This window comes from Erpetoichthys calabaricus, chromosome 15 (assembly GCF_900747795.2).
Source record: "Erpetoichthys calabaricus chromosome 15, fErpCal1.3, whole genome shotgun sequence".
Taxonomy (NCBI): domain Eukaryota; kingdom Metazoa; phylum Chordata; class Cladistia; order Polypteriformes; family Polypteridae; genus Erpetoichthys; species Erpetoichthys calabaricus.
The window spans coordinates 95,600,052-95,620,691 of NC_041408.2; the positions used below are offsets into that span (position 1 = coordinate 95,600,052).

Below are 20,640 nucleotides of genomic sequence, written 5' to 3' on the forward strand. Positions count from 1 at the left end.
CATTGAACTTCTCTTAAGCTCAGAATGTCATTTAAATGTCACCAAATGGCATCACAGAAAGGTCTCCTGTATTCTGAAAACTCAGGGTGGCATGGGATGGGAGATTGAAGGATATGGAGCTCAGAGGCGCTTTCACAAACTCTCAGCTTCAGACTTCCAAGCCTGCTGCTGACCTGCACTGTGTGACCACGACGTGAAGAGATAAAGAACGGCAAAGCGATGCCAACGTCTCCAACGCTGCCCAGGAGAAAAGTGTCAGGCCAACAAGAAAGGAGCTCTCATCACTGTAACGGATTACGTCCTCCAGACCAGCAGGCCTGTCCCTGGCACTCAGTAGCAGCGTCCTCACCATTCGGTCCCATACAAGACACAAGTAGGGCCCATTTAGGCCTGGCACCACCTGGGTAGGGTGGCACAGTAAGGAGACCGTCTGGGTTTGCTTCCCAGGTCCACCCTGCGTGGAGTTTGCATGTTCTCCCCGTGTCCTCCTCCCACAGTCCATGGACATGCTGGTCAGGTGTGTTGGCGATCATCAAATTGTCCCTAGTGTGTGTGTGTGTGTGTGTGTGCGTGCCCTGCGGTGGGCTGGCGCCCTGCCCGGTGTTTGTTCCTGCCTGGCTCCAGCAGACCCCGTGACCGATATAGCGGGTTGGACGTTGACTGACTGACCACCTGGGTAGGGGGTCGAGGGATGGGGTGGTCAGGTAGGGCACACTGCACTGTCACTGTGAAGCTCAAGGTCGACTCGGACCCAGGATGTCGCCCAAACTGACTGACAGACCCGCCCTCCCCCCCCCCCCTTTTTACCAGCTGAGGCGGACGCCATACTTCGAAAGATAAAGTCGTGCTGTCGTGGAGACTGCGTGTCGCCCCGCGATGTCTGCTTCCCGAGGGGGTCGCTGAGGTGACGTGCGCGTCTGCCGCGGGCTTCCCTCTCAGGTGGTGTGCGCGGCGGGAAGCCTGCAGCTGTCACCCGCCTTAGCAACGAGCGCCTCGCACACGAGCGCGGCAGCCAATGAGAGCGCGCGACACTGCGAGGTGCCGCAGGCAGCGTCCAACATGGAGTCCGCGAGGAGGCGTGAGTGACTTTGTCGAGAGAGAGAGAGAGAAGATTTGGGCAAACAAAAACGTGCGTCGAGTGCCACTTGATTATTTACAAGTATTCCGGTGGCACAAGGGCCAAGGAGCGGTGCCCACATTAGGTAAAAAACAAACAGACAAGCCCGCGAAGAATGCGTCCGAGGAGTGCTGTAAAAACACGGCCGTAGAGCACTTTGGGTGACTTTCGAGGGCCTCGTGCTCCGAGCGGATGATGGTGGCGGCTCGCGCCTAGACGACGGCTCTCCAGCGTGCTACGAGATCGTTTGTGCTAACGCCAACATGCTGCTGTCTCTGGTCGTCCACACCTACTCCCTGCGCTACTGGTTTCCAGCGGCTGTCATGCTGGGCACCGCGCCGGCGTACCTGCTGTCTTGGGGCGTCTGGCGGCTGCTCTCCACCGTTGTGCCGGCCAGGCTCTACCACCGAATGGACGACTTCATCTACTCCATCTACCAGAGCATGGTGCTCTTCTTCTTCGAGAACTACACGGGAGTCGAGGTGAGTTGACAGCCGAGCTCGATGGCCCGTCACGGCAAGCGGGGGTGCGGAGAGGACGCGCTCGGTGTGCGCCTTTGGGGACGATCCCGGGCTGTGACGGTCCCCCCGTGCTCCACGCCGCGTGTGTGCCGTTTGGTAAGCAGGGGACGGACGGACGGAGACCGTTTGTTTCCGTCGATGAGGCGCCGTGAACGGCGGGACTGACAAGGGGCGTTCACACACCCCCCCCCCCCTTTCCGGAGTTTTTAGTTTTTACTCGGACGCACCCGAAGGCCTTTGGTCCGCCGCTCCTCTTCCTAAACTTTGGTGATTTTTGGGTCAGTTCTGCTGTTCGTTACAGAGCTGACTAGAAGTGGCCGGCGCCGTCATTTTATTCTCTTTTCAAATTGTTCGCTGACTGAGATGCTGAGTGGCGGCTGATACTCCATGCGATCAGCGTGGTGGCTCGTGTGGAGACTTGAAGTCGCAGGCCGTGGATGGCGGTCCTGGTACTGTGGTGCCACAGGTGACTCGTTGCTGCCCGCGGGTCCCACGCACGCCCAGCGTGTCGAGTTCACTTTAGTGGATGCCTGAGCCGCACGGCACGTTTATGTGGCCTTTCTTGGACTGTCGTGTGCCATGTGGGTCTCCGCGGTACAAAAAGACGTAACGGACCTGGAGGGGAACACCGCTGGCTGTGAGCTACTAGGACCGGCTGAGGAAGAAGTGACACCAGTGGATGGGTAGCTGTGCCTTTAGGGGGCACAAAATGGGCAACGCTTGTATTCAGAGGACCAAAGAGTTGTGGAGTGCGGTGGGCTTGACTGTGTTTTGAAGACCAGCAGCAGATTGTTAACATGGCGGGCACACGAGGCCCTTTAGTCAGTTTGTCGCAGTGGTGATTTGAAATTGAATTTGTGTTTTTATTTCTGCCACCTGCTGCCCTTCATTGTGAAGTTGCTGATTGTCTGCCCGGGCAGGCCGTGTTCTCGCTGTGTCTGTGTGGCGTTCTTCAGGGCACTCCACTTGGCGCTGCCCTGTCTTTGGCCATTTCTAACGATCTCCGTATGTGTTCAGGGTGTCGTCACTCATTTATCAGCGGACCACCCATGTTACAGCATCGGTCGCCCCCTTAACGTTCGTATGTGCAAGTCCCGTGTTTGTAAACTGGCTGCCCAGTTCCTCCAGTGATTGAAATGAGCCCTCTGCCTCTGCCCTGTGCCAGTCTGACGTAACGACATCTGCTTTGAAGTGTTAATGTCTCCGGTGAGCAGTGTGAGCTCAAGTGCTCCGATATCCTCAAACACACGCGTGGCGTAGAGAGGGGGGTTACGTGGTGCGCTGCAGTGGGGGTCCGGTGGTATCGTTTCACGTGACTGAGTGGCGCCCCACTTGCTGTGCCATCCCTGATTTCCACATCTTGTTGGTTCAGGTTTATTGGCATCGTCTCGACATTTCAGGTCATCTTCATGCCAAGTGTGAGAATCCCTGGCAGCTGCCAGCCGTTATCTGCACAAGGCCTCATGTCGGGTACAATTTGAAAATGAGAAGAAGTCCAAAGGTCTGTTGTGTTGAACTTGGCGCTGTGTGTGTTTGTGTGTGTGAGTCCTTGCTTGGCTCTTTGCTTTTTAGAGAGAACTTGATTTGACTTTTTACACACACACACACACACACACACTGTGACTATAAATCAAGAACATTAAAAAGAGAGACGAGTTCGGGCTTGGGTGGCACAGCCGTATTGCCGTTTCGTGTTTCTCGATGCCCTTCTGCTGAATGAGGCGGTGGCTGATGCCAGCGTTCTTCAGTTTTGTTTTAATGTTCTCCTTTGCTGTGACCTCCAGGTGCTCCAGAGTGTGCCCCATAAGTGCCCTTTTAATTAGCCTGGTGATTCTGTTCAAGTGACGTCACCAGCCCTGCCCTCCAGACTGGCCGTCACAGAGTAGTAGAAGATATGAAGGACGGCGCTGCCCATGTTGGCTCTTTCAGGGCAGTGCTCTTATGTTGTAGTTGGACGGGCTTTGCTAGGAGGAACATGAACTTCATCGGTTTGACCGAAATTCACCACACTGGCGTGAGTGGTGAGGAGCAAACGGTGGCAAGAATGGCAGGCATGGCACGCAGCCACAGACGTTTTCGGTTCATTTCTGTGTGAAACTCTTGCTTTGTGTGCCCTTCAGAAAACTGCGTCTTTTATGGAAAAAACTCTTCAGCCCTCAAAGAGTTAAAGGGGCGCCGTGTCCTACGGGGGGCTGCTGTCCCGAGTGCGGACCTCCTCTACCTCCACTCCCCGTTTGGTGCACTGAGACTCCATAAGCAGATCTTCTCTGTGCACCGAGAAGGAAACGTCACCTCCATTGGCACACCTGTACGCCAACTCGGGGTCACACTGAAACATCCCACTGCCCACGGCGTGAGCCCAGCGTCGCACTGCCCGCGGTGTGTCTGTAGAGTTGGCAGGAATCTCCATACCACGTCACACTGATGAAGAAGTGTGGCATGTGTGGCGCTAGGACTTCCTGTACACTCCACACACACGTTGTGGTTGGCCGCTTCAGGGTGGCCATTGGAGTGAAGCCCTTGAGCTCTCGTGTGTGTGTGTGTGTGTGATTGCACTCAGAGCACCTGCTTGTAGTCACACCTGAATTGAGCTGAGTGACAGAGGTGACGTGGAGCAGGTCGGTCGGTCAGGTCAGACCCCCCAGGCGTATCGGAGAACATCCGCCGACCTGAAACCCTCGGAACGTGAAAGGGACCCCAAGTGTTGGCCCGTCTCCATTTGACATTAAAAGCCCCCTCTCGATGACGAGCAGGATGAAGAACTTTTCGCCGTTTTATTCGACGACATGTCGGTGTTTCAGCTTTTTGTAAAGCGAGGTGAGTCGCAGGTTAAAAACGAATGGACCCGTGAGAAATGCCCCTCTGTCTTCGCCCAGCAGACTGCCGTCGTGCCCTCCACCGGTGGCTTTCCTGCCATTGTCCTGCCGGTTCCCTTGCCCAGAGTAGTGCAGTGGTCTTGCGTCGCTCCTTCATCTGCCAGGGTGCCCTTCTCTTCCTTGCTGGCCTCCATTAGGGAGACGTGGCAGCAGAGCTCGACGGCCGCCCCCCCAGTCGTCGTATCGGTGAACCTCTGCCACGACCACCGATGGCTGAAGCGGGTTGTCTTGGTGAAGGCCTGTGGTTTGGAGGCCCCCTTAAAGCCGTGCAGACCTTCCTCGTGTGTCTGTCAGATTTCGCCCGTCTTCTTGATTTCCTGTGCCACACGCCATACCCATGAGAGGGCGAGTGCCCTCTTCTACGTGGTGGTGTGCTGGGGAGGCAGAATAAAGAAGAGGGGCAAACTGGTGAGGAAGGCAGGCTTTATTGTGGGCACGGAGCTGGACATTCTGACATCCGTGGCAGAGCGACGGGCGCTGAGCTGTCAATCATGGAGAGTCCACTGAGCAGGATCATCTCCTGACAGAGGAGCAGCTTCAGCGACAGACTGAGGAGACCCCACACTACACGACTCTTCAGTCCCACCGGGGGGTAAACGTGGGCATTACACAAAGATCCTGTCTGTCTGTCTGTCTGTCTGTCTACCTGCAGTGTTACCAGTCAGCCATGTCGTATTGTTATCATCAGTATGCTGCTGTTTGTCTGTCGCTCTACCCTGTGATGCGAGGGCGCTGCCCCCTTTAAGATGGCGAGGTTGAATGAGATCCTCGAGCAGCAGACTCCCACCCAGAGGCGCAGTGACGCCTTCTCTTCTTGATTTCTTTATTTTGGATCATCGCATGTCAGATAAAGCGACGGCCGGCACTTTGGACTCGACCCGGCGTACCCGTCTTGGTCAGGAGATGCCCTGCATGGTTTTAGCCAGTTTACTGAGGGTGCCCATAGCTGAAGAGCCAAACCACTGAGCACGCTGGCACATAAACTGGTTGAGTCAGTCAGTCAGTCAGTCGTCGTCCAACCCGCTGTATCCAAACGCAGGGTCACGGGGGTCTGCTGGAGCCAACACAGGGCGCAAGGCAGGAACAAACCCCGGGCAGGATGCCAGCCCACCACAGGGCACACACTCCAAGTATATGCCAAAATCCAGATGAGCCTGCGTGGCCAAAGCAGCCCCTTGGCATTGACCAGCCCTCGGACGTATGCTTTCTGAAGGCCTCAACTTGGCAGCGCCAAAGACGCATTTTTATGAAGGTCTCCTTTTACCAAGGGGTGCCATCTGCACCAAACATTTTGATTTTGTCTGATGCCATACATGTGGAGGGAGCAGTAGGCACAGATGGAGCTGGCTTGGTGGTTTAGATCTTGACATACGGCCTTGTGAAGTGACAACTAAATAAAGTCTCCCATCAGACTCCTTCCACTGGGTGGCTCACGTGGGCACCCCTGGTATTTTCTGACAACGGGTGACCCAATTGCCTTTCCTCGTCCCTGCCTGGTAGAGCCCAGCCTCTCGGGTTGAGCCCCATGGCGGCAGCTGGCGTTAAGCTTTAGCCCTTCACTTTTATTCACTTTCCACGTCGTCCTCCGTGCCCGGTGGCCTCTCCTGCAGTGGCTCTCCGTGGCGTGGCATGGCGTGTCATTTTGGTTTTCGGTGTATTTGTGTTGAACGCTCTTCACGGAGTGCCGGCCCAGAACGCTGTGCCAGTGTCTCAGAGACAGAAAGACGCCATCCCCACAGAAGTGCAGCTCCATCTCCACGTGACGTCACATTTGTGCCAACGTCAGTCATCCAATTCCTTTATCTTCCCAAAACGCAGACCTTGAGAGACAACCCAGGAGTCAAGCGAGCAGCAGATGGGGGTCCGCAGGACTGAGTTTGGGGAGCAGGGTGGGCTGAGCAGAAGCATCTGGATGGCCGATCTCCTGAACGTGGCCTTTTTTAAAGCTCCTCTGCACCGAGTCTCCTTTGGCACGTGCCCACTTGGCACATCTCGTTCCTTTATTTCTTCAGTGACGGCTCTGTTCTGAGAGGTGAGACCCCCGAGTGCCCAATGGCACGTGAGATCTTCTCGCTGGCTGTTTGGCCTCGAGCTCATGGCGCTCAGATCTCCAGATGTGCTGCCTCGATGTGTGACCTGGCAGAAGGTTTGGGGCGAGAGGAGGAGTTGATGTTGTTGAATTCTTTGAAAGCGGAGATTCCAGCAAGTTAGGAGGACGTAGCTGAAGAAGGCCAGTGTGCCCAGCTAAGTGCTGCCCTATCTGGAATGTGTGCCTGTTGTTAGTGAGAGATGCCAGTGTCGGTACATTCCATGGCGGCGCTGCCCTTTGTCCCACTTACCTACCTCCATTCCACGTTTGTTTGACTCGTCTTCAGGGCGTTGCGTTTGAACTTCTTCATTTCCTGCTCCTCGTTCTGATTACTAAAACAACACCCTGGCGTGACTCCTCGCCGCCCGCCTGCCCCTCGACGAGTGCTTTCATATTTTCAGCAGGCCGTCGTCTGCTTTGTGTTTAAGAAATAAACAGAAACCTGAGCTCTTCATAAACTGGGGGTACGCGGGGGGCCCGCTGCTCAATAGGCCGAAATGACGCGCCTACGGCGGGCGGGCGGGTTGATGCTGCGGATGGCGCCCGAGGCTGTTTACACGGGCAAGTGAGGGGCTTTCTCATTCAAATTGCTGCCTCCCCTCCGAGTCCAGCGAGCTCTTCTACAAATTGAGGGGTCTTTAGTAGAACTGCGGACTGGGCCGCCAGAAAATATCTACAAGTGATGGGCAAGGCCAGAGAGGGGGCCGGCCTGCCAAGTGGCCTTAAATGACGTGCCAGAGGGTACCCGTGTGCTGTTGGTTCCTTCTATGGAGAGATGCCCTGCGTAGCCCTTTCTTTATCTGAGGCAGGCTGTCGAGTTGAGGACCACCAGGTGTCAGTCAGCACGTGCCCTGGCAGCCGAGGGCACAAGGTGAGGACCAGCCCTGATGGATGCCCTCTCTCTGTGGTGCACACAGCCCTACGGTCTCTCAGGTGGGGGCCATTGTATCATTTCTAAATAAAGTCCACCCCGACATGGCCCTGGGCAGACGTGACGTGACCATCTCAGACAAGCGTAAACCCATTGACAGCAGCGGGGGGCTACCGCTCACCCTGACCCTCGCACAGGACCCTGTTAGAGTTGCCAGCTAACATCTTTGGCACGCGGGCACAGCACAGGCAGCTAGTGGCCTAAGACCGCGTTGAAAGAGCCTGAGGAACAAATGGGGCCGCAGAAGGAGTGTGTGAGTGAATGGAGAACTGCAGGCGGGCATCAAGTGATGTCTGAGTGAGGAGGATGAAGTCGCATGGCAAGCCACACCAGACGTCGTCTTACCCGTCCCTGATCGTTGCCGGTGGGCCGGTGTGCTGTCAGGTAATCCCTTGGTGTGATCGGGACCTCCTTGTCCTCCGGCTCCCTGGGTGGTGATGTGTGCCCGTGTGCGTTAGGCTCCTGATTGTGGAAGTTCTGTGATTAAAGTGCACCTCCAGTTCACGGTCCTTTGGCAGTTGGCATCTTGGCACTCACAGTGGGATGGTGCCTTCATGGAGTAGCATCACGGAGCAAAGTTAGGTTCAGCAGAGGGAGGAAGACGAGTGAGAAAGGTGAGGGTGGTGTGGCTGAAGAGGGGCAGCGAGAAGGTGGAGGTGACAGTAGGGTGGAAGCTCAGCAGATGTTGGCGTGTTCGGGTTTAGGACCCTGCGTGTTTTCTTTCTTGAATCGTCTCGGCATGGGTGCATCTGGACGAGGAGCTGCAGTTGAGTGCCAGCACAAGGACGAGGGGGGACGGGACCCTTACTGTCCATCCATCTGTCATCCTGTGAGGCTGATAAGGTGGGAGTGGCCATCGAGGTCAGCGACTCTCCTCCTGGTGACCTTTGCCCATGTGTGGAGTCTCGTGGGTCCCTCGCTGTGTCGCTCACACGTGACGTTGACTTTTGCAGCCTCCTTCATAAATCTTTGGGTCTGTTTGCCGGTCAGACGATGGCCGTCTAGCTCAGGCCCACTTAGCAGGTCACTTGGCACAGTGAATGAGCCGTCCTCCTCCTCTTCCTCGGATCAGACCTTCTCTGACTCCGCCAGGCGTTTGTCAGTGAGCCCTTCATTTAATGGTCGGTGGGCCGTCTCAGGTGTGGGGGCACGGGCAGCAGGACCTGAAGGAGAGGGTTGGTGGCGCAGTGTATCGTCCATGTAGCAGCGGCCATTTTAGGGCTTCCACTACGACGAAACGAACCGTTTCCAGCAATCCAAGCAGGCCGACGAGTGGCACGAAGCTGCTGATGTGGGCCAAGGCAGGGCTGGCTGTGCTGCCCGCTCGCTCGTGAAGCTCGATGTCCCGTGCCTTGAGCTGCTCGGCCAGTTTCTAAGGTGAGGTTTGTTGTCTTCATTGGAGGTCCACCCAGATTTGTGGGCACTCTTGACGTTGCTTTTAATTTGCCGTTTGGAACGGGAGAGGCGGGCGGGCGGCCGGGCGAGTGAGTGTCTGGCTCAATGAGAGCTGCGTTTTATTACTTCACTTTAAACGCTCGTTTATTTGTGATTATTCTGTTCCATCCCGCCTGACCTTGCGAGACCCGCTGTGCTTTGTAAAGAGTGAAATGCATCGTCTTCCTCTCAAAAACTGGCAAAGAGGGGAACAAAATCAGCGTTGAAACGCAGCTCATAAAGAGGATTCTCGTCCCGAGTTACGTCACGCCCTGCTGCCAGCGACACTTGTGATCTCTTGTTTCTCTCTCTTTCTGTGCCGTAGGTCATCGTGTACGGCGATATACCAAAGAGAAAGGAGAACGTCGTCTACCTGTCGAATCACCAGTGCACAGGTCTGTGGAAAGTTCTGAGACCCCAAGAGTGTCACCGTGTGTCACCGTCCCTGAAATGATGGTCCATTTCTGTTGTTCCTTTCTTCTTCTTTCTTTCTTGTTTTGCAGTCGACTGGATAATAGCAGACATGCTGGCAATCAGACAAGGTGCCATCGGGCATGTGCGTTACGTATTAAAGGATGGCCTGAAGTGGCTGCCCCTGTATGGATGGTACTTCTCTCAGGTGGGCTCATGTTTTTAATGCATTTGGGGATTTGTTCCAGAAAGGGGTCCCTCTTAACACAATTGGCCTGGCATTTCATTTCAGCATGGAGGCGTCTACGTCAAGCGAAGTGCCAAGTTTGATGAGAAAGCCATGAGGAAAAAACTCGAGTCTCAAACAGAAGTGGGCGCTCCTGTGAGTACTTTAGAGATTCCAGCTCTCTCCGGGGGTCACGTTTGAGCCAGCCCAGCTTTCCTGTCCCCCAAACCCGCCCGTTCTGCACGTGTGCGTCTCATGTTGGCATGGCATGTTGGCACAGTGTCTGGTAGCTCCCAGTCTTTAGGAGTTGAAGGAAGTCCTCAGTCGCTTGGTGCGGACCGTTGTGTTGTTTGCTGCCTTTTCTTTGGCTCGTTAATAAAGATTTAGGATGTCGTGTTTCCTGCACAGAATAACGTGGTGGTGAGGAGTTGACGTTGGACTTCTCGGAGACTGTCGTTTTCTACCTCACACTTGACGTCGGTCCTCTTTGTGCTCTTCCTTGATCAAATGCTGCAGCAGCTTCCATCTCCGGATTTCGTAAGGGCAGTGGTTTGCTTTCCCGTTGTCTGATTTTAGAGATTTTTATGTTTTTATTTATTTTAGTGCGCCCTGCTTGTTTGAAGAAGCCCAGTGTCGGCCACAAGAGGTCTCCTCAAACCACTGAGCACCGGTTCTCGGTGGGACTGTAACCCCGTCGTGTGATGTGCGGACCCCACCTGGCTGCCCGCCTTCACTGGCAGTACGCCCGTCAGAGCGTCTTGATCTCCCTGAGGTCTCTGCAGCCCACCTCTGACTTCCCCCTCACGTTTGATGCTCTCCCCAAGTAGGCCTCATTGTCTTGATCTGACGTTGATGTGCTGTCCGTTTTGGGGGTCTTGGTCTGTCCCAGTAGCTGCCGTTCTTATTCAGCTGTTTGTGTTGGCGTTCGCTGTGACTGCATGTCTGCCCATTTATTCAGTTGAATTTAAAGACCCCGTCCCAGACAGGCCTGTTTGTACAAAGCGAGTGTCGAGACGAGGCCGAGGGGTCCCTTGGGGCGCACTGTGACATTTTCAGAACTCCTCCACTGTCCATCGGCTCAACACGCACCTCCTAAACGTTCCGGCCAGGCTGATGAATTGTCTGCAAATCCACGGCCGTCCACCCGGCGAGGTCCCCGACTCGTTCAAGTGTGACGCTCGCTCCGTTATCGTTGGGCCTTTTCTGTCCCCAGAGAGTTGCGTGGCGTGTGCTGTGACATCTCAAAACACGTAGTGCTGAGTGACTGACAGGATTCTGTTTCCTCTCTCATTGGCTCGTTGTTTTCCAGCCCCCTTGTATCCCATAATTCATTGGAGTGCGTTATTCTGATGATCAGCACCCACAGTATGTCAAATATCAGATGGGCCCTCGATCGCTCGGGGCACCACATCTGACCATCTACACATTCTAAAGATGGCACGCGGGTGCCCAACGGCGCTTGTACTTGTCAGCCTTGGCCTTCGCTGGCACACTCAGACATCTGTGAAACTTCGTGAAGCTCGGCCTGTTCACCCTTCACGTCAGTTCAGGGCCACACGGACGGGCTTGATGACGGCACTAGGTGCTCTCATTCTTCTATACAACCGGCCACACAAACAGCCTGGCGGCTTATTTCAAGCGGGCACTCGAGATTAGTGCCCGCTCACATGACTTTCTGCTTTACCTTCTGTATATTTTAACAAGTGTGAATTCTCGCAGAACATTCCATGCTGTCATTTGGTGATGAAGTTCAATTTCATGAATGGTTTTAGAAATGGAACATCCAGGACTATCGTGACATTATGTGGAATATCTCTCGGAGGCCCAGAGCAGTGGTGACAGGATGGCATGTGTAATGGTACGGGTGCGATCCAGATTCCTCGGGCAGAGTTCATCCGGCTGTCCTTGAAACTCTTTATACAAAACGTAAGACGTGTAAAATATTAAAGTAAATGCCAATAATACTCGCATGTCATCTTACATTAACATCTCGTGTAGTGACGCCACGCGTCGATGTCCCCTTGCGCTGCGCTCCCAGTACAAGCGTGTGGGTGAACTGGTGTGCTGGACGTGAAGGAGCGGTTCTTAGTGGTGTGTTGGCCTTGTGTGGTACGTAGGTAGTGTAGATAGCCAATCACGAGGCGCACATCGGACGTCCCACTCTGCTTCACCAGGAGAGTGACATTGTGACAACTACAAAGATCGTCGTCAACAACGAGACACATCCAGTGAGCTTATGGCCGTTACTGCAGTCCGACAGCACTGTACCACAGGCTCGACTTTGGACAGCTTGTGACACCGTGTGACCATGACCATGAGCATGTCACTTCACCCGCCAGCCAGCAATTCTGGCTATCGTCCCATCTGATTGGCGTGCCCGCAGTAGCGTTGGCGTGAGCTCTACCCGGGCTGGTGACACCACTCCTTTGTGACTAAAAGAGAGCGTCTGAAATCTCTGGCTGTTACAGTCATGGCGAAGACGCGGGTATCCACTTCGAGGAGTGAGAGGCGTACGGCGCGCGTGGCCCCCTCGTGCTGCCGGAGTGGCTTTTGATGATCATGTGGGGTCTCCTGGGAGTCGTGTTGATGTCTGTGACCCCCTCTTGTTTCTTTGTCCCCCAGATGTATCTGGTCATTTTCCCAGAAGGCACCCGCTATAACCCAGAGCTCCCAAAAGTCATCTTGGATAGTCAAGCCTTTGCCCGTAAGGAAGGTAAGATGGACTTCACACGCATTCTTTTAAAATCGACTTTTGTGTGTTGGTGGGTTGAGTGGCGCGGTGGCAACGTCTTCCGTTTCCTGTTGTTCTTTTTTAATATTGATTTCTTTTGTTCACAGCGCGTCTGTAGTAGCGTTCATGTTGGCACCAAGCGTTAAAGGGTGAAGCTGCTATCCATTTGGAAACCTTTCGTCTCGCACTGGCATTTACACGAATGGGGGGGTCTGTCTCTAGCAGTTTACCTGGCAGGTGGTCTGCAGTATCCCTGTGTGCCAGGCATCTCTTCCCTTGGGTGTTGGAGTGTTCGTGTTCCTGGCACCGGTGTGCGTTACCCTGGCGTCTTTGTACTTGTAATGGCGTGTGCCTGGGGGTCTGCCGTCGGACTGAGCCGAGTCTCGCTGCATTGCTTCAGAAAAGTGGGCATCTCATTTGGTGTTTGTGTGTGCGCCCCGTCACTTGTGCCAAGCAGCGCAGGATAACAGTCCGCTCTAGAGATCTGAGTTCATCCCACAATGCAGTGCTCCCAGAGTACCGTTGTCCACTCACTTGACCTAAAGCCAAATGTGCCAGTGTTGGGTGGGTGGTGTTTGTGCCAGCTTCCCTTTATTATTTTTCAGTAATCCATTTCTGATGATTTTAGGGCTGACTGGCAGCAGTTCTACCCAATTGGCACTTGGTGTCTGTACCTTCGCGTGCCATCTCAACAGTCGCCCCGTCGTGGGGAGCCGCTGGTGAGTCATTTGGGCCTCTGGCACGGTTTGTGTGTTTTGTTTGGTCGTAATTCACACGGCCGCACTCCTTCCGTCCCCTCTGTGTTATAACAAACAAGCTCTTCCTCCGGAGCTTCCTGGGGTTTGGGAGCGTAGCTGGTGAGCGTCCTTTTAGATGATCGTCACGAGTCCTCCTGGTGCTCCTTGAACGAGCAGGCCAGCTCCGTACTGACCGGGAGTCAAGTGCTTGGTCTGTCTTGGCAGTTTCTGTTACATTTAAGAAGAAGACCGTCGAGTCAAGCTGGCATGGCCGCATCTCCACGAGTCGCCCGAGTCGTCTGTTCACAGCAGGGGCTACCAGCCTGCTGCGCTTGTCTGACAACTGCTGATAAAATGCTGACGAGACGCACGCCACCCTGGCTCTATGTATAGATATTTATCACCAGTGTCCCTGGCAGAGGCCTAAATGAAGCGCGCCCACGGCCTGTAGACGGTGCCTGGCACAGACAAGTAGACTTGTTTTGTCCTGTCTGCCCCTTGGAAGGCCGTTCTTCATGGTGGGCCAGCTGGCTGGTAGGCCGTCACTTGATAGGAAGGTGAAGTAATAATAATATTAATACTACATTTTATTTATATAGCGCCTTTCCCATGTTCAAGCCGGTTAGGCTGCCTGTCGTGTTCTACAGCCCCACTCCATATTCGCACCGTTCTTTGTACGTCTGTCTTCATTCCCATTGAAATTACTGGTCTTACTGGAACACTGTGAAGCTGCTGGGAGCCCAGGATGGACAGCAGAGCACAAATTCACTTTAGAGGCTTTGAGTGAAGTGCTGACCTCGCCGAGCTTCTCCATGAGGGTCTCGTTTGATCCGAGAGAGAATTTCACACGCGACTGGCAGGAGGCGACGCCCCAGTAGGCCATTGTATTGACGCTGAGGCTGAACCAGTCCATCGGACATTTGCTGATTTCTTTTGTAGGACCTTTAATAATCTCCCAATGAGCCTGAATATTATTATTATTATTATTATTATTTTGATGTACCTGACCAAACTAAAGGGTCCGATTATATCTGCTGGCCAGTTAGGGTCTCAACTCCAGTGATTGTGGTGCTGTTTGTGCCCACTCCCCTCCATTTCTCCCTCGGTGTCCAGTGTGCCATGGCGGTGCCCCCCATTTTGGTGCCGTCGAGCCCCAGGGACCCGTTGGCTCCGAGCTCGACGTCCTCTGATGTACACAGCTAATTGGAAGTTCATTTAGAAAAACTCCAGAAGGTCGAGGGGTGTGTCGTGTCTTCTGTTTGTGCCAAGGATTCTGTTGGAGGAGAAGCTCAGGGTCAGGGGACTTGGGGGCAGCTTGGACCTTGAAATTGGCCGTCTGTTTGTTTATTTAGAATTTGTAAATTGGTAACGGACTCTCTTGTTGTCTGGTTTCGTAAGTTTACCCCATCGACGTGTGAATGGCAGTCCCGTTGTGTTGGTGTGTAATGTCCGTGGAGCCCACCTGGGTGACGTGTAGTAGGCCAAGGTGGAGGCTGCGGTCACAGGTGACAAGTGTGTGTTGTGCTGTCAGCTGATGCCATCAGTGTGTGTGTCTGTAACGGGCCTGATGGCAGGACATATTGTCACTTTCTTCTTTAACTGTCCTTACTGATGTCCCATTGGGTTGTTTTTTGGGTGTTTTGTAAAACGCTGACAGTTTGATTGTCACCTTTTAGAGCCCAGCAGCTGGCCTGGCGTAGGCGAGTAGGACGTGATGACTCTGAGATCGTTGAGCCTCGACATTCAAGTAGTTTTACTTTTGTGCTCACTTTGAATGTTGCTTTTTAATTTTAAATACACAATAAATGGATTCTTTGATCATCTGACATCTGTGTCGTCCCCCGAGTGTACGCTGATGTGGCCGCTGACATTTCTGGCGTCACGTCTGTGAAGTTGCTGAATGTCTTTAGGTGTGTTTTGAATATTTGAGTTTAACGGACGTCCTCAAACATCAGCGTGTCTGTCTGTCTGTCTTCACAGGTCTGTCAGAGTTACACCACATACTGACGCCAAGAGTCAAGGCCGCCCACATAGCTGTGGATTCAATGAAGTCCCACTTGAGTGCTGTGTACGACGTCACCGTAGCCTATGAAGGGACCGTCGATGCCAAAGGTGAAAGGAGGACTGCGCCATCAATGCCAGGTAGGCTCATTTCAGTCTGTTGACCTCCACTCTTTTTACAATGAAAACTGACAAGCAGGGCGGGACACCGTGAAGTGGAAACCTCATCGCAGACATCTGCTAAGGACGGCATGCTGGACAGCACTGGGCAGCAGGGAGCATCATGGGAGCTTTGGTCAGCCATTATGTAAAGCACCTGCCTGCCCCTGGAAATGTGCAAAGTAGTGCAGGGGTCTGTGCCCCCCTCATCGTGTCCTGTGTGTGTGTGTGCGCCAATCGGCAGCGGCGCGGACGTCTGTCTCCGGCTACTCGCCGTTTATATGGCCGGCAGTGTCGTTGGCTTAGTGAGTGTAGTTAACATTACGGCGTCTAATGACAAAGTGAAGGTCACACCAGACTGCGTTACCACACGGCGAGGACGTCCATAGACAGCGGCCTGGTGATTCAGAAGACAAAGTGCAGGAAATGAAACAAATGACAGACTCGACTCGGCTGAGCTGCTAGATGTTGGACATGATGTGTAAGTGTCGTATAGATAAGCAGTTGTGCTGTCGTTTAACTGATGCTCAAAGCATTCTGGGAATGTCCCTGTCAAAGAATGTCCCACCGCCACGGCACATCTTTCAGTCGCTTTGAGTGTCTGGCAGCTTGCATCGTTTCCCGTGAGACATTGGAGACGTTCCACCCTTATTTGTTTTTTAGCCTTCCTTCCCTGACTCGATGGAGGTCTCATTCACAGAGCATTCATCCGACAGGATTAGCAACGTGCCGGCACTTGTCTGCCTGTCGTCCCACCCCAGGAGCACTTCACGCTCGCCAGCAGTGCAGACGAGAAAAGGCCATTCGGAGCAACTCTTGAGTAACAGACGTCAAGCCGAGAGGTCCTGCTGTCCACCACCCTGCTCGCTCGCTCACTTCATGCATAAAGACAGCCTGTCTGATGTCGGCGTCCCCTTCCATTTCCAGCTGTGTCCTCGTGCTCTTGTCAAGTACGTCTTCACGTAACCGCAGGATCCATTTGTGTCCCCGGGGTCGCCTCTTGAGAGCTGCAGTTTTCTAATGTAGTCTGTAGCTGCCCCTCTCTGGACTTTGTCTGGCGCCCCAATGTGCAATGGTCCACTACGCCTTGCAGCCCCCCCGACGCGTCACTGTGCTTCCTGTCTATTTCCATAAGTCCGCTCCTCTGCTGGGCTCTCTGCGTGGAGTCGTCTCGTTTCTTCATTAACCCCCATAATCCTCTGCTTTGTCCGTTTCAAGCCAAGTCTTTGTGTGTCTGCCCGATGCTTTGTTCTTTCATTTGATGACAACATTAATGTCGTTTCTTATCAAAGAAGATCCAGATGAGAAATGTCACACGTGCCTCTCGTGCCAGTCCTTGATCTGCGCCTTAATAATCCTGCGCAGTCTTTTACCCATCATGCCACTCATGTTTAGTTTCCCTGACCTCGGTAAGCAGCCCTTCTCCCTCTAAACTCGGCACCTCGTTACTGAAGGAGGCCATTGGCAGGTACAAGTTTGAAGCTTTTGCGTGTCACATCGTCACCTTCATGTCCCTAACCCTACGAGTCACAGTCTTGACTTCTGTTTCAGCTCCTCGCTTGTCCTCTGCAGACTTCTCTTTAGTTTCTTGTTACTTCTGTCCCATCATGCACTGCCGTCCCGTTTTTCAAGTTTTACTTCATCCGTTTGTGGTGTCAGCTGTCGAAATTGTTCATAACAGGAAAGCCAAAGAGTTTGTGTCTGAAGTGCTGATCCTGGGGACTCCAACACTCCGCCTGAGTGGCAGCGAGACGTCACTTCACCGTACGTTTGTATCGAAGGCATGTTTGGTTTTGTCCCCCAGCTGTGCTAAGAATGAAATGAGAAGACAGCGAGAGTTGAGCGGCTGGCTGGGCCGTCAATCGACGTTTCTTGTCGGCTCTTTACAGACCCCCTTGTTTAGTTAAGGCGGTCCGACGAATGACGGGAGGTGCCCAGCTAGCGGACCTCACACGAGAGCCCAGAGCCGGGATCTGAACGCACTTGAATTACGTGTTTGGAACAGAAAGCCCTTTAAATGTCATTGAAGTGTCCTTACCACGGGGTCAGTGTCAGTGTTGTAGATGTTGGGGGAGACCGCGTGACGGAGACATTGGCACTGAGTCACCAGGCTCGCTTCACTCCTGTGGCATTCCCGTTAGATGCTGACACGAGTCAGCGGCGTCACAACCAGCCAGTGACTTTGTGGAGTAATTGAGGGGCAGGAATAAATACGTCACCATGGATGTGCATCGTCACGGGTGGGCCACCTTTAGCTTTTCAGGCTCAGAAGTCACCTTTTAGTTGTCACTTATTTAACTTTTCATTGTTACACTGATTGGCTACGGTGGCATCAGCTCACCCACCTAATAGTGGGCCTCGTTTGGACTTGTGCTGGGATACAATGGTTTGTCTGGTTAATCTCCAGCTTGGCAGGCATGCCATCTTTCCTTGTCTTGATGCCCCCTGTCCTGTCCAGGTGTCCACGGCTGCCACTGTCGGGGGTCCCTTCACAAGCTCCGATGAAGGCCCCCTGGGTCACGGAGCCTCCGTTTGGCGTCTTTAATGACATCACTTCCTGTTTACTGCTCCTGTTTTATTTTCCCAATTAGAAATTCTTCCTGAACTAAAATGGAAGATTCCAGCAGACAAACATCCTGCCACCAACAGGAATAAACAGACGCGGCCGCAGCCTTCAAGTGTCTGCCGGATTTTTTCCTTTTCAATTCACAATAAATGTGTGTGCCAGTTAAACAATGGGGGCCATCTTGGAAAAATCAGGAGTGGCAGCTTGTGTTGAAATCAGTCAATCAAAAGGGTAACGCGGGAGGAGGACTGACTACGAGCTGGGGGTACTGGTGTGTGTGTGTGTGTGTGTGTGCCCCCGCTTACCTGCTCTGCTGTCACACTGGACATGGCATCTCCTTTTCATGATCCTCCCCCCCCCCCGATTAGTCGCCCTCAGTGGTCCCCCGGCCCGGTGACGCTGTGGCTGCCATCGGCCGAGTCCCCCTCTGTATTTGCTGCCATGCCCGTCGTTTGCCCACTGCCGTGGTGGTCTTGGACTCGAGGTCTGGCGGGTGACTTTAATGCTCTTTTGTTTCCTCGTGTCCCAGAGTTCTTGTGCAAGGAGTGCCCGAGGGTTCACGTGTACTTTGAGCGCGTCGATGTGAAGGACGTTCCTCGGGAGCCGCTGTTCTTCCGGCGATGGCTACACGAGCGATTTGAAATCAAAGATCGGTGAGTATGGAGGCCGACCCCCCACCCCCGAGGTTTGTCCCAGTCTTCAGTCGGACGTCGTGCTCGGGTGACGTCTAGTGACGTGCTCGGGTGACACGGGACTTCACGGCCATTTTGTTTGTCTTGCCGACAGGTTGATGAGCAGCTTCTATCAGTCCGAGGATCCGGAGCAGAGACACAAGTTTCCAGGAGAAGGTCGCCGGTCGCCGCTCAGCCTGAGGAAGACTCTGCCGTCTCTGATGTTGTTGGGCGGACTGACTCTGCCAATGTTGCTTACGGAGTCAGGCAGGAGGCTCTACCTGAACACCTGGGTCTACGGCACTCTGCTGGGCTGGGCGTGGGTGAACGTCCGGCCGTGAGGACCCCGGAGAGAGGAGGCTTCTTGTCTTTGTTTTGTTTTTTTTAATGAATTCCGTGCTTCAGATTCCAATTTCTATCCACTTTTGTAGACATCGCCCTGTTTGTGACGAGAGGTAGAGGAGGAGTGCCAGGGTGCAGAGATGCCCGCCATCCTCTCCCTTCTCATAGCCTAAGGTCTGCTGTGCCCGTCATTCTGCTTAGCCACATGCCATCATCACGGTGCGAGGAGTCCGCTCCCCAGTGTCCGGCTCTGATGTGGCACCGGAAGCAGATGGATGGCATGATGTACCCGTGGCTGTGCGTGTTGCGCTCGAGAGATCGAGTGTTAAGTATTCGTTGACTTGCCAGTATAAGTTCACCGTTACAGGACAGTGTTACACTCGACTTGCGCCATTGCACTTTGTGGAGCGTCGAGCTGAATGCCAAATTGGGGGTCCCGGTGCGCCAATTGCAGAGCTTTATCGCTGTGCCAGCCGTACCCATTTAGTTAGCATCTTTTCGATTTCTCGTTATTGCGATAATACGACTCGTCTGTCCGTTACGTTGGTGTTTTCTGTTGTTGCCATACTTGGTGTTCACTTTGTGGCCAACCTTGAGAGCCGAGCGTGTGCTGTGCCCTCTCCTGGGATTGCCAACGGCTTTGCAGAGGAGGACCACCAGTGTGCGTTTGACTAAGCAGAAGTGAACGCCTCTCACGTGCCACAACGCTCTGTGCCTTTAGCCCGCCACGCGGGACCACCTGTCAGATGTGCCCGGGGTGAACCTCAGCTGGCCCTTAGGTGGCACTCGCTCGCTCGCTCTGTCACTCGATTACAGTCTTGCTGTCACAGCTCTCAATTACTGACCCTGCTTTGTTCATTTATGCTTATGATGATGATGATGATGATGATGAGACGTTGATTTTGCCAGTCAGTAGTGTGTAGTGGAAGGAGGACACATTCAGTGTGCATGATTGCTTTTTGAAAAACAAAGACCCCTGAAATAAATTGTAAGTTCTCTTGACTTTGTCCGATTGTTTCGTACCGCGAGGGCGTCGCTTTCTTCTTTAGTGTCCCCTCAGGGATGGTTTCATTACAAAGAGATGGTAAGTTTCATTTAAGAACCGTCCACTGATATGTCACACAGCGATGACAACAGCAGGCCACATGGAGACCAGGAGCAGATGGCAGTGCTGGCACAGGACGCACGTTCTTGGGGCTGTGCCATTTTGAAAGGTGTGCCCGATGGAGACCAGCGTGGAGGTGAGCAGACCCACCGGAGAAACGTCCAAAGTCATTACGATGGCCGTCGAGGACGCGGCCCACCTCAGGCCCCCTGGCCTGGTCCAGGAGATCTCGACACACGGCAGGCCGGCTGACAAATTCCCAAGAAGTGCGGCGAAGCCACCAGAGCTGCTCCACGGGGACCCCGTTGTGACGGACATGGGGACCGCTAGGACTTTGGAAGTGGAGGTCCACAATGGTGGCTGCACATCCATGGCCCCTCGTTAATGTCATCCGCACTTGTGACATTTTCAACTTGACTTCCTTAATATTTCAATACAATTTCTTGGAGTTCTGTCATTTCACGCCTCCGGGAGTCGTCTAGAAGCAGAACGGCCAGCGCATGGAGGAGCGTCCGGTGGGACGTTAGCGGTCCCTCCGACAACAGGAGCCCCCTGGCGGTCAGCCCACATGAACACCCCGTTTACCGGACACTTTGAGCACCGCCGCCGCTCTTGAGGTTTTATTGGGTACGCGAAGACTTGGACTGAACATTTTACAGGTACGTAAGTTCAGGGAAGGGTCGCGTCAATGAAGTTGCGTTGTGTGCCCGAGTTTCCTGTTGA

At 53.7% G+C, this 20,640-nt stretch overlaps 1 protein-coding gene across 1 annotated transcript; it reads left to right on the plus strand.

Moving 5' to 3' along the window:
• Positions 1 to 1,020: 1,020 nt before the first annotated feature.
• Positions 1,021 to 19,814, plus strand: agpat5 (1-acylglycerol-3-phosphate O-acyltransferase 5 (lysophosphatidic acid acyltransferase, epsilon)). Its single transcript, XM_028820485.2, has 8 exons — positions 1,021 to 1,599; positions 9,294 to 9,363; positions 9,472 to 9,587; positions 9,672 to 9,761; positions 12,228 to 12,318; positions 15,054 to 15,215; positions 18,329 to 18,452; positions 18,586 to 19,814. Exons 1-8 carry the CDS (start codon positions 1,381 to 1,383, stop codon positions 18,809 to 18,811), a joined length of 1,098 nt encoding a protein of 365 aa, XP_028676318.1. The 5' UTR covers positions 1,021 to 1,380; the 3' UTR covers positions 18,812 to 19,814.
• The last annotated feature ends 826 nt before the right edge of the window (positions 19,815 to 20,640 follow it).

Excerpts from the sequence above, each read along its gene's own strand:
- agpat5 (XM_028820485.2), top strand. The coding sequence starts at position 1,381 with ATGCTGCTGTCTCTGGTCGTCCACACCTACTCCCTGCGCTACTGGTTT. Across the intron at positions 9,364-9,471 it reads GTCGAATCACCAGTGCACAG|TCGACTGGATAATAGCAGAC; the intron begins GTCTGTGGAAAG and ends CTTGTTTTGCAG. Across the intron at positions 9,762-12,227 it reads AAACAGAAGTGGGCGCTCCT|ATGTATCTGGTCATTTTCCC; the intron begins GTGAGTACTTTA and ends TTTGTCCCCCAG.